The 12,500-nt window shown below is 46.6% G+C and overlaps 4 protein-coding genes across 5 annotated transcripts in view; 2 read left to right on the plus strand and 2 right to left on the minus strand.

Annotated features, from left to right (window-relative positions):
* The window catches only part of ogfod3 (2-oxoglutarate and iron dependent oxygenase domain containing 3), a 10,219-nt gene extending 5,114 nt beyond the window's left edge, over positions 1–5,105 (minus strand). Inside the window, exons 1-8 of the mRNA XM_023408129.2 lie at positions 4,851–5,105; positions 4,023–4,243; positions 3,322–3,397; positions 3,208–3,250; positions 2,607–2,671; positions 2,403–2,459; positions 1,894–2,047; positions 1,223–1,346 (exon numbers count right to left, since the gene is read on the minus strand). Of these exons, the coding sequence (XP_023263897.1) occupies positions 1,223–1,346; positions 1,894–2,047; positions 2,403–2,459; positions 2,607–2,671; positions 3,208–3,250; positions 3,322–3,397; positions 4,023–4,243; positions 4,851–4,918 (808 nt within the window). The 5' untranslated portion in view covers positions 4,919–5,105. The remainder of the gene's footprint in view (positions 1–1,222; positions 1,347–1,893; positions 2,048–2,402; positions 2,460–2,606; positions 2,672–3,207; positions 3,251–3,321; positions 3,398–4,022; positions 4,244–4,850) is intronic.
* A 63-nt stretch (positions 5,106–5,168) lies between these two features.
* Positions 5,169–9,083, plus strand: hexd (hexosaminidase d). Its single transcript, XM_023408127.2, has 12 exons — positions 5,169–5,429; positions 5,536–5,631; positions 5,745–5,860; positions 5,968–6,055; positions 6,134–6,298; positions 6,370–6,553; positions 6,920–6,991; positions 7,068–7,266; positions 7,674–7,835; positions 7,906–8,013; positions 8,250–8,339; positions 8,671–9,083. The coding sequence occupies exons 2-12, from the start codon at positions 5,545–5,547 to the stop codon at positions 8,840–8,842; spliced, it is 1,443 nt and encodes a 480-aa protein (XP_023263895.1). The 5' UTR covers positions 5,169–5,429; positions 5,536–5,544; the 3' UTR covers positions 8,843–9,083.
* cybc1 (cytochrome b-245 chaperone 1) lies at positions 9,000–11,820 on the minus strand. The gene is made up of 6 exons (XM_023408130.2): positions 11,667–11,820; positions 10,754–10,841; positions 10,617–10,658; positions 10,361–10,531; positions 10,100–10,244; positions 9,000–9,807 (listed from the first exon to the last, which is right to left on the minus strand). The coding sequence occupies exons 2-6, from the start codon at positions 10,839–10,841 to the stop codon at positions 9,660–9,662; spliced, it is 594 nt and encodes a 197-aa protein (XP_023263898.1). The 5' UTR covers positions 11,667–11,820; the 3' UTR covers positions 9,000–9,659.
* Positions 11,821–11,984: 164 nt separating this feature from the next.
* Positions 11,985–12,500, plus strand: part of narf (nuclear prelamin A recognition factor) — an 8,527-nt gene continuing 8,011 nt past the window's right edge. The window contains exon 1 of one of the 2 annotated variants that reach the window (XM_023408138.2): positions 11,985–12,282. In XM_023408138.2, the coding sequence (XP_023263906.1) occupies positions 12,112–12,282 (171 nt within the window). In that variant the 5' untranslated portion in view covers positions 11,985–12,111. The remainder of the gene's footprint in view (positions 12,283–12,500) is intronic. The other variant, XM_087174462.1, reaches the window with a different exon arrangement.

Below are 12,500 nucleotides of genomic sequence, written 5' to 3' on the forward strand. Positions count from 1 at the left end.
GGTCTTCTTTGAATTGTTGTTGATTAAAAGTGGCAGAGGAATCGACTGAGAGGGAGGGAGATGATGGAGGAGGAGGAAAAAAGGTGAACAGGTTTTGTAATCAGGTCTGACAGAGAGGAAGTGACACTGACAGGAAGAGGGAGTGGCCTCAGGAGACGATTCACCCAGCCTTCACTCATTCATCACAGTTTACTGAGGCTGCACATAGAGATGGAGGTTGACTTCAGACAGAATTACACTGGGCAGCTGTTACAGTGATCAGCTGATTCACCTGACCAGGTGAGTCAAGTCTCTGCTCTGCTGAAGGATGAGCTGCTCCGAAATACAAGACACAGTTTGTACTCACTTCTTATCCAGAAGCCTCTCAAGTCCAGTCTGTAAATCAGGTCACAGACTGAAGAACGGCAGATAATCCTACTAACTAATCCTGCTAACTAGTCTTACCGACTTTTTCTTTTTAGATTAAAATATCTAAATGCACAGTTTGTTGTTGTTGTATGAATGACTTTAACACGACTGACACCTTTCCTTCGACCGACTGTCGGTGAATCTTTCAGAGCTCAGACTCGCTGCAGAGGTGGGCCGACAGGACAGATTTTACCTCGGGGATAAAGACCTTTAAAAACTTTCGGTGAAGCAGTGAAAACAGTCGCTCAAAACTGAAGCAGAAAAATTCTCCAGCCATTAACCGGACGTCTGAAACTTGTCTGCAGCTCCTCCTGGCACATTCTTCTAAAATGACCGGCTCGGAAACTTCTCTGATTTTCCACCAGTTCCCCAGAGACCCGATCCAATTCCCCTGTTTTTAAAAGCCTCAGCTTTGCCTCAAGTCCCATGATGCTTCAGGAAATTGTCCCTCAACCCAGTCAAGGATATTACTGAGTTATGTTGCCAGCTGGGTTTTTTTTTTTTTCACAGGCAGCTTTAAAATATCCATTTACTCTGAGCCTGACCAATATTTCCTACACAGACTGTATCAACCACCCCCAGGTCCTGTAGGCGAGGTAGAGCCTAATCCCTGCAGTTAGCGCTGATGATTACACACTGACAGAGGATTACGCTACACACTGGAGATAAACCGGCTGCAGGTTATTCATGCAGCTACACTGTGATAATGACATCTCATATCTAAGTGTGGTTCGCAGACAAACACGGGGTCAACAGGGGTCACCGCCTCACAGCAGCTCCACCATCACTGAAGCAGGAAGTGGCTCTACGTTACCTGCCCGGGGTTCCACTGTCTGGTTTCCAGTCTGGTCCATGAAGACAAATCTTCCTCCGGTGAAGTCGGAGCCGTAGTCGGACAGGTAGAGGAGACAGGTGTAGTCGAAGGAGCCGTAGGTTACCTGTGAGACAGGAAGTCAGTGTCTGCATCAACACCTCACTTCACTGACGGCGATTCATTCAACCAGTGACTTGTAGACAAGGATTAACAACTTCACTCTGACAATGAAACTGAGAATGATAGTATATCACCATGGTAACAGGCTGCAGGATGGTGTAGTGAGTGTATACACACACACACACACACACACACACACACACACACACACACACACACACACACACATATATACAGGAGAAGAACTGAAGGTTGAGGGTAGGTTTTGCTTTTGTTTAGTTAATTGCACTTAAAACTTGTAAAAGTTACATCAGTAAAATCTTTAATATTTTATTATTATCTATTTTATTTCAATATCATTCATCATCGAGGGAAGAAGTTCAGTGAGAGACTGAATGGTACCTGAAGAAAAATGATTCCCATCAGTCCATTTAGGGAGCAGGTCGCACCTCGGCCATGTTACTACAGATGGTCCCAGAACAGGTCCAGATCCTAGACTCAGGGTCTAGATCTTCCGTCAGTAACACCTGGTCAGGTATCTATGCTGTTACCTTGTCTATGTGTGGGTGCCAGTACTCGTCGTGCTGGGTCTGGGCTGCCGTGCTGTTGATCCTGGAGAAGAAGGTGGGCTTGGTGAGGTACATCTGAGTCTGGTCCAGATCAAACGTCTCAGCTATGACCGTCTGGATTCTCTCACGTACGTCTCTGATGGAGAAACACAGGGGTGAGGGTGAAGTGGTGAGATTTCACCGATTCATGATGCACTGAAAAACTGGTCAGTTCAGTCGTCATGACAACCAAATGCAGGTCAGGGGACCGGGGTTAATGAGGAGTCATATCTAGACCAACTATCTCCATTCACCTCCTACAGGTGGGAATACATGACAGACATGAAGACAAACCCCACACATCAGATCTGTGGACTATGACATCATCACATTATATTGATCATTCAATGACATCATCACATGATACTGATCGTTTAATAAGGAATGATGTCACAAAGCAACATCAGGTCTGTGCTTTAGTTGAATGACTGGTTTGAATGACGGTTCCTCACCTGTAGAGCTGGAAATCCTCAGGTGTGATCACATCCCTGATCTGATCCCCAAAATACCTGCACAAACATCGCAACAGCCAATCAGAGACCGGCATGAGGCTGATTAAAATGAGGGACCAGGTTCGGTGGAACACGCAGGGTGTCATCGCTTCAGTCACAAACACAGACGCAGAGAAATGAAAAGGTGTACTGTTGTAGTTTCACCTGTAGATGTTGACGAACTGTTTCCCCATCGACAGCGCTCCAGAGTGCAGGTCCAGTATGGAAGCCTGGAGGGGTCAAAGTCAAAACAGGACAAATCAGCTGACTGCTGATGCAGCGATTGATTGAAGGTTCAGCTGCTCCACTGTGGCCTCGTGTTGTTCACTCTGTCCTTCACTTGCTATTGTTATTGGTGGTCAGCTCTTGGCTCCTCCCCCCTCACTGAAGGGTCTTAACACTTCATAAACGTTTCTGGACAGGAACATGACTCCACACTGTAGTGTCTGTCAGAAACCATCAGGTCTGGACTCACTGGAGCAGACTGCCCTCTAGTGGCAGGACAGGTCCATTACAGCAGGAAATAAAATAACAACAACACTGTTCTACTTATATCTAACAAAACTGCGGATGAAAAGACCGTCCAACCATCTGAGGTTCAGAGACTGAAACGAATCAGGTCTCAGGCTGTCCAGGTGTTTCTGATTACAGACTAGAATGATGTCATCATGACCACAAAGATAAAGGAAAGATAAAGGAAAAAGATAAACAACCTGCAGAGACAGGTGTGTTTGGAGTAGAGCGTTTCATGCGTTCATATACTCACCCCTCCCTCTGACCCGGCCAGTGCCAGCCCCCTCTCAGCGAGCCTGTGGGTCAGACACAAGTATTTAATGATCCACCTGGACACGGGTAGTCTGCTGTCTGTGACAGTGTTTACCTCCTGAGCACCTGAGCCTCCTCCCTGCTGACCACACTGTCTGTGACTGCACGGCCACATCTGTGAGGGGTGCATCCTGGGAAAGAGAAGAAGGAGAGGATCAGAGAAAAAACAGCTGCATCATGGAGGGAGGGAGAGGACAGAGTTTATTCATTAATGTCCCACAGTTCAGAGCTTCCCCTCCAACGATGATGACTGTAGTTTGACAGTTGACAGTTTTGATGACGGGGGACATGAGGTGGAACACAGGTATTAAAATGCTGTTTACAGGTGTGGTGTTTACAGGTGTGGTCATGGTCTCACCCCTTAAACAGAATTAAACCACCTGAAGTGACTCTGTGGATCTTTGTCAGACGTGAACCCTGCAGGTGTAACTCTGGGTGAAACCAGCTGATTCAGGGTCAGAACCTGTGAACTGCTGCATGTGGCTGTTTTCACTTTAACTTTAACTTAAGGAAACATTATTAAACCGCCTCAGTTGAACAGGTGATGTCATTCAGTAGAGTTGTACTGCCATCTAGTGGAGTCTGTGCTGTTTCATGGAACAAATATAAACACACTATTTATTTTATACTGACAGAAGAAGAAGAAGTAGAAGAAGAAATGTTCCACTGACAAGTTTTCTATGTAGCAGGTTTGTCACATCGTCATGGTAACACACAGACGACAGGTGTGACAGTGGTCAGGGGTCACAACCTCACCTGGGTAGCGTTTGTAGTTCTCGTAGTCTTCGGAGCACGGGACGGTGTAGACTCTGGGGTGAGGGGAGACCAGCTCCCCCTGGCTGACCAGTGTCGCTGTGATGTCACTGTCCACAGAGCTCATGTACCACCAGGTCCTGCACACACACACGGCAACCAGCAGCAGGGCCACGAGTCCTCGGTACCCCCTCCACACAGACCCCTGCCTCAGAGCATGACCCCTGACCAAGACAGAGAGAAGGTCCAGGTGTCAGTGAGAGACAAATAACTTAAAGTCAAAGAGTCAATTCAAACAGCAATGAACCTGCTGGGACTTTTGAAGTTAAAAGAATTCAACAATAAGTGCACATGGATGTACTATAATACATATCTATATACATATGTGTACCAATCTGGTTCATCTCTTTTTAGTATCCCCTGGAAACACTTCTGTTGTGTTGTATTTGCAGTTCATGTCTTGTCAGATTGATGAAGATGTTTTCTGAACTTGTGTTTTCTGAAGCTGCAGTGTGTTGAGCCCTCAGGGCCACCGTACAATCCTCATGTACTTATTCAGTTATTGATTCAAGTAACTATCAATTTAATCTCTTTATTTATATGTTCTATTATTGTATTTATTGATGACCATATCGTCAGTGTGTCCTCCACAGTGATAATGAAGCTGTGAACTCATCAACATGTTTTTGTCTCTACATTTACCTCTGTAATCACAGTCTCTCTCTCTCTCGCGTGCGCTCGCGCACACATACACACGTATGCACACGCACAAACACACACGCACACGCATGCACACGCACACACGCGCGGAGTATCGTTTCATTTCCTCACCTTTTAATCTTCTTCTCTATCTCTGTGGAGTTCCCGCCCTTCGCGTTCCTCATTCGTACCAGCGCCATCTTGACTCAGACCTCCAGCTCATCTACAACATAATAATTCACTAAAAGCTCTTCACTGCTCCGTTCACAGCAGCTAACGTTACCTGAGAATCTCCGCTTCCGGGTGGATGACTAACGGTTGTCCAATTGGTTCTCCGGAAAAGAAAGCAACGTTTTCATTGGACCAATTCAACTGGACTACAGCACAGCTGTAAACACAGCGGGGATCGAGCGCTCTGCCATCCATTGCTCTTCCCGCTCAGACTGAACTAATCAATCGCTTGCTCTGTTTATTACTAACCTCTGTGGACCATTTAATCAAAGTACACGACACTGGACTGATAACAGGTATAACATCGCAGGAGGTGGCGGCAAAGCTCCGTGTGGTTGCGTCCCCATTAAAACGAAGAGGAAGAAGACGAAGTAGAAAAGAAAAAGGTGATCTGATCTGCGCGACAATAGCAGAATCCTCAGTCTAGTGTCCCGCCTCTGACTTCCTATCTCCGGGTCCCACCTGGTCTCTGCTGTCCAGGTAAGTCAAACCTATGATCTACTGTTCAGGCTCAGACGTGGACACACACCTGTGACAAACACCTGTACCTGCTGCTGTCAACGTGAAGCTCTGCTCGTGTGCACAGTGAGACAAGATGAAGTGTCCACCGTGGCCCGAAGGACAGAAACTGGTTCACCTGGATCTGAAAGGTGCCCCCCCGAGAGTAGACTACCTCCACAAGGTACGGCCAGGAGGGTCCTGAGGTCTGCAGCACATTCACACCTGTGTCACCGTGTAATTTCCTTTTCTCTGTCCACTCACCTGCTGACCTGATGATGATGGTCATGTGATCAGCTGATCGAGCTGTTCTCTGAGCTGGGGGCGGAGGGTCTGCTGGTGGAGTATGAGGACATGTTTCCTTATGAGGGGGAGCTGCAGCTGCTGCAGGGGACAGCTCCGCCCACCTACAGGTGCAGTGTGACTCTTTACCTGCCTCATTAACAGAGTGATTTTCCTCACTGTGAGACGGAGATAATATTTAATATCTGGTCATAAAGTCTGACCATTGTGTTTCCAGCCGACAGGAAATATTATCTCTGCAGGAGTTTGCCAGGTCTAAGTCCATGGAGGTGGTCCCCCTGGTGCAGACGTTTGGCCACATGGAGGTGAGACAGCAGACACCTGCTCACTGTGGGACAGAGCTCAGTGTCGGCGTCTGACCTGCTGTCTGTTTCCTCTGTCAGTTTGTGCTGAAGCATCGTCCCCTGTGGGGCCTCAGGGAGCTGCCTCACTGCGTGGGCACCCTGAACCCTCACAGAGAGGAGGGGCTGAAGCTGGTGATGGAGATGCTGAGGCAGGTGGTGGAGCTGCATCCAGGTGTGAACACTCTGCACATTGGAGCCGATGAGGTGAGGATGAATCTCCTGTAGACCAGGTGTGTCATATGACTGATGTCATCAGTTGTCACGTGTTCTCTCAGGTATACATGCTCGGTGAAGGGGAGGAGTCAAAGCTGTGGTTGGCTTCACCTGGACGCACAGTGGAGCAGCTGTTCCTGAGTCATGTGACCAAGGTCGCCAAGGCCATCAAGGAGGCGTGGCCTCACTTGAGTATCATCATGTGGGATGATATGATGAGAGGCATGAACCAGGACACTCTGAAAGGTGAGGAACAACACACGTGTTACTGCAGCTTTAAAACCATCACCCAGTAACAAAGATGTACCTCATGAGTCAGCTGACTCAGGCTGATGATGTCACAGTCTTACAGGTAAACTGAACGCTCTGAGCATCAGGTGAACAGCCTCAGCTCCTGAGAAGCGTCAGAAGTCATGAATGTTTCCTAATGCAGGTTAAAGGTGTTTGTATTTACCTGAGTATTTTTATTTCATTCATTCTTACACAGAGACAGAAGTTACTATAACAACAGGATTATTATTATTCATTAGCACAGAGATGATAGAGATAATATAACCTTGTTTTTATGAACTGTCGTTAACAGTTTCATTAATATGTCCTTGTGTTGAACAGAGAGTGGTCTGGTGGGACTCGTCCAGCCCATGTTGTGGGACTACACCCCTGATCTGGATGTGGACAGCACTGGTAGGAAGTGTGTTCTCTCACCTTTGACCTCTGAGCTCTTGTCCCTATTGTCTGATGAGTCCTCTGTGTTGAACAGTGTCTCTGCTGGAGAAGTACCACACAGCCGGACTGTCACAGCTGTGGGCCGCCAGCTCCTTTAAAGGCTCCACCTGTGTTCACACCTGTGTGCCCGGCACTATGAGACACGTGGAGAACCATGAGCAGTGGCTGAAGGTGGCAGCTGCTTTACCTGCAGGCGTACACCTGAGGGGCATCGCCCTCACAGGCTGGCAGAGGTGAGGGTTCACCAGGTGTCATCACCTGTCCACACTGACAGATGTGTGTGTGTGTGTGTGTGTGTGTATTTATTTCAGTGTTCAATAGTTCAATGTACACACACAAACAAACACACACACACAATCACACAACACTGTGTTGATTGGGTGGAGAGTGTAACCTGGTCACTGATAGACAGGACTGAGTGTTGTAGTTTTATCACAGGTAAACACACAGGTAAAGATACACAGGTGAAAACAGCCTCCACATGAAGGAAAATCAGTCTCCTGTCTCACCTGACCCACCTTACTGCCTGTTCACTAACAGGACTGTACCTGGCTCCTTCGGTAGTGATGTCACACCTCAGTGTCTGACATCAGGTCAAGTAACATGCTCTGGTCTTGTCCTGTCTTGCCCCCCCCGGCAGGTATGACCACCTGTCTGTGCTGTGTGAGCTGATGCCTGTGGCTCTGCCTTCACTGGGAGCCTGTCTGCAGACGCTGGTCCAGGGTCAGCTCAGTGCTGAGGCTCAGATCAGAGTGTGTGAGCGGCTGGGTGTGTCTTCAGTGGAGGTGACGGACCTGGACAGGTGAGGTCTGTACCGTCTGATCTACAGTCTCTGTGAGGTGTACCAGTACCTGCAGCTTCTGTTCCTGCAGGACACCTGAGGAGGACTCGCTGTTCCCAGGGAGGAGACTGGCTGAGCTCATCGTAGACCTGAACCACCTGCTGAACTCAGACGACATCCGCTTCTTTGAAAACAGCATGTGAGTCCAACCTTCATCTCACCTGTCTCCTCTACCTCAATTAACTATACTGACTCACCTGAGAGATACAGTTAGCTTAGCTTAGCATAGAGACAGAAAACGGAGTAAACAGCTGGTCTGACATTAAACTCATTATACTGTGAGTCTCAGCAACAAACTGAACAAGTGCATTTTCCAAAATGTGAGACGGTTCCTTTCACCTGGAGAAGAGCTGAACCGGTGTGTGTTTCCTGCAGGGCTGTGAGAGGATGGTTCAGCCCCTACCAACGACAGAGGAGGGCGGTGACCCCGCTCATCACCATGACGATTCACAGCCAAGCATCGGCGTAAGCAGACACTTTTTCTACTGTGATTGAATATGAAGGCAACACTACAGTATGAAGTCTGAACTGTGGTTTAATCAGAGAATTAAATTTATCAGAAATAAAATTTTAATGTTTCGGGTTTTGAATGTTTATGTCAATAACTTTATTAACTTTATTACTAAATACAGACAAACCTGTTGTACTGTGATTAGTTAATTAGCCTCAGCTCAGTTATTTCAGTCTAATTAGCAAATGTTAGCATCTTACAATGCTAAGCTAAGGTGGAGAACATGGTGAATGTTACAGGAGCTAAACATCAGCTCCTATACCCTCCCCCCTCACCTGTCCTCAGGTATCTGACCACGCTGCAGCAGAAGGTGGAGGTGGTGAAAGAGGAGATGGTGCGTCTTTACCCAGAATGCACTGCTCAGGAGTGGATAGAGGAGCACGTCAGCCCAGTGATGGCTCCTCTACAGAGGATCACAGAGGACGTCCTGGCCTGTGTGAAGGAGATGGTCCCGTAGAATAACAATAATTATTATTATTATTATTAGTAGTATTATTATAATTCTGCAGCTCAGTCAGACGTTGTGTCTTTAATTTGATTTCATCCTGATTTAGTGCAAAGAACAAACAGCTGATTGTGGCTCAGAGAAGAAGGAACACGATGAACAGAACTGGTTCATGTATAAAACACTTTTATATCATTCTTGTAAATGTATAAAAACAAATCAACAAACAATAAAATCAACAGTAAGCAAAAAACATTTGTCATCAGCCCTGATTCAGTTCACACAAACAAACAGTTACATAAACGGATAAAACCTTGGACCAAAGTGTTTCCTGAGACTCGGTCTTCGGTTCATATTTAACATGTTGAGAGACAGAGCAGCTGAAGAGTTCGTCTCATCTCGCCCTTCATGTCTGAAACAGTTTACAGTCTAGAATAGACGAGCGTCAGCTAGTGGGGGGGTCCAGAGAACCGTGGGAACAGCTTCCACATAAACAGTCATTAGTTGAGTAGAAGGCACAGTTAATACAGTTAATGTGGATCTGGATCCTCACACAGTCATTAGACCTGATGAGCTGCAGTCTCTGTCTCCAGATCGTCAAGAGGAGGATGTTTCATCCTTGTTCAAAATGTTTCATTGTTATAACCTGAACTCAGATATAAACAACAGAAGAAAGTGTGTAAGGAGCCATTTAAAAAGCCTACACCCTCAGTGTCACATGCACATGCTTTCTGTATAACATGTAATGAAGTCATCACTGAAGCCACGCCCTCTAAAGCCTCAGTCATAATGCCCCAACTCAATCCACTCACAGCTACAGTTACAGGTCTCAGAGTTCATCAGCTTCATCAGCTTCATCGCTGCTGTTGTCCAGGGAGTCTTCCTCCTCTCCGTAGTCTTCCTCCTGTTGCCTGAGATGCTGCTGCTCCTCCAGCCCCAAGAAACGCTTCAGCAGAGCGGCCACGGCCTCCACATCACTGACAGGACACAGGAAACAGGAAATACATAGTTACAGAGTGGCCACGGCTTCCACATCACATACAGGAAACAGGAAACAGAAAATACACTGCTACAGAGCGGCCAAAGCCTCCATATCACTGACAGGAAACAAAATAAACAGTTACAGAATATTAATATTATATTAATATTATTAATATAGAAACTACACCTGCTTTATGATAAAACAACACATGGACATCTGCCTTTATACGATATGGACCTTTAATTAACCTGTTAGTTCTACCAGCAACATTATAACATGACACAGACCTGCGTCCTCCCAGCGTGGCGCTCTGAGTGAGGGGGTAGGAGAAGCCTGCGGCCAAACGCAGCATCAGCAGGTAACCCTTCCCCAGGTACCGGACCCTCTCCTCCTGGACGCAGACGTCACACAGCTGAGTCAAGTCCAGCACGACTGACAGAGAGAGAGAAGAAGAAGAAGAAGATCACACACTCTGCTACTGCTGACTGTAGTACTAACTGTAGCACTGACTGTGTAGAACTGACTGTGTAGTACTGTGTAGTACTGACTTTTCTCCTGGCCCTTCCTCCACAGCGTCAGGACTGAAGCGTACAGACTCATGGTCTTGAGCTCGATCAGGTTCCTGGTCTTGTCGAAGACGGCGTCCTCCCATTCCTCCATGTTCTGCATGGCCACAAACAGACAGCCGGTGACGTAGAAGAGTTTCCACAGGACGCTGTCTGTTCACAACAACAACACAACACAATGAACACGTGTAGAAGGTTCATGTTGAAGGACAGATGATTCAGGAAATCCAGACTGTACCTGAGCTGTAGTACGCAGCTGCCAACCCAACTGACACTATACCTGTAGTTACAATGAGAGGCGTGTTATTTTGAAGGCGATACAGGAAGAGACGTTTTAATGAGAGAGTTCGTAGGTCCGCAGGATCACGCACTTACCGACCAGGAGGGACCAGGACCGGAGACCTGGGGACCTCTTCAGGTGGAGCAGAGTGGAGCTGTGCTCCTCTACCATCATGTATCCCATCTGAGCAGACACAGGGATACAAATCAACTACTTCATGTGTACTACAAGCTTCTTTTACCTGAGCGCACCTGCCTTAAAGGGCCAGTTTACCAAATCACAAATACATATGTTCCTGCACATGCTGAGTGGTATCCAGTAACATCTGCCTGCAGGATTTCAGCTCAGTGACAGTGAACTGGATCTGAATCAGTAACATGTCTGGATGATCAACAGCTGCAGTAACTGACCCCGGGCCCCGCACCTCCAGGGCCAAGACCAGGGATCTAATGACATTTACTGCCTTATGACGTTCTGCATGATTGCAAAATAAAAGTTCTAAATGTTTTCTATTTTCTACAACACTGTGACATGTCTAAGATAATTTTCTTTGATTGATTGATTCTTTATTAGAAGTTAAAGCACAGATTGGGTTTCCAAAGACACATAACAAAGAGTCCTGTTTCTTCAGATTTCTCACTCAGTCACGTTCAGCCATAATTCATTGATTTGTTTACACCTGTGTTTGTCTTCATACGTCACATCACACCACAATAAATGGTTTATACTGTCTGATGTGGTTCTGTGTTGTTGTCACAACTTGAGGACAGAGCTCCACCGTGTCGACATCTAGTTTTAAAACCCTCATTATTTCAGTTTGTATGTTGCAAATTTCTAAATTAATCTATTTAATCTAATAACCACAGAGTAGATCAGAGTTTTTATTTGTTGGTTTCTCACTCTGACCGCTAGGTGTCGCCGTGTTAACATGAAGCATCAGAAATTAACCTTTTCTTGAGGCCTTTTAATGAACTGCTTCATGAATCTTCATCTCACCTTCACACTCACCTTTTACTCTGAAACGTTCCTAAAGTTTCCCGCCCACAAGATTCTGGAAAAGAGCACGAGGACGTGTAGACGCGGTCAGTGAATTATAAGGAAGGAACTTTTCATGTTATTGCAATGGGTGACACTTCCTTCCTGGTCAGCTCTGATTGGACGCGGTCGTTTTCAAAATAAAAGCTTCACTGTTTAGATTTAAAAGCAGAAGTATTTTTGCTGTGTGTTCTGTTTATACCCAAACATGTTACTCATAAAACCAGAGTGACAAGTTAAAAAAAAAAACCACAAAGATTCTTCCGTTTTATACAGAACAGACTCAGCTGTTCCTTTATTTTGACAACATCCGTACTGGATGAGCCGGGTTACAACTATAATGGAGGCAGACGTGTTCAGGGAACAGTGGCGAGAGCGTTAGAGGCTGAAGTCTGCGGTGAAACAACCGCGGAGCTGGATGCGGGTGGTGGCGCCGTCCACACACGACTGGACCCGAGAGAAGAGAGCTGAGAGGCGGCTGAGTTCACCTGCCGGGAGTCGGTCATCCGGTCCTCCGGTTCTCCTCAGCCGCTCTGTCCTCTGCAGTTCCTCCTCGTCTTTGTCTGAGAGCAGATACATAATCCGTCCGGTGAGTTATCTCCGGTGAACACACAAAAACACTCACCACAACACAACACATAACACTACACACTGTCACACAACACAACAACACACAACACAACAACACACAACACTACATAACACAACAACACACAACACAACAACACTACATAACACTACACACTGTCACACAACACAACACACTGTCACACAACACTACATAACACAACACTACACAACAACACT

The sequence above is a fragment of the Seriola lalandi genome, unplaced genomic scaffold, assembly GCF_002814215.2.
Source record: "Seriola lalandi dorsalis isolate HSWRI2012SDOR001 ecotype SW California unplaced genomic scaffold, Sedor1 jcf7180002054354, whole genome shotgun sequence".
Taxonomy (NCBI): domain Eukaryota; kingdom Metazoa; phylum Chordata; class Actinopteri; order Carangiformes; family Carangidae; genus Seriola; species Seriola lalandi.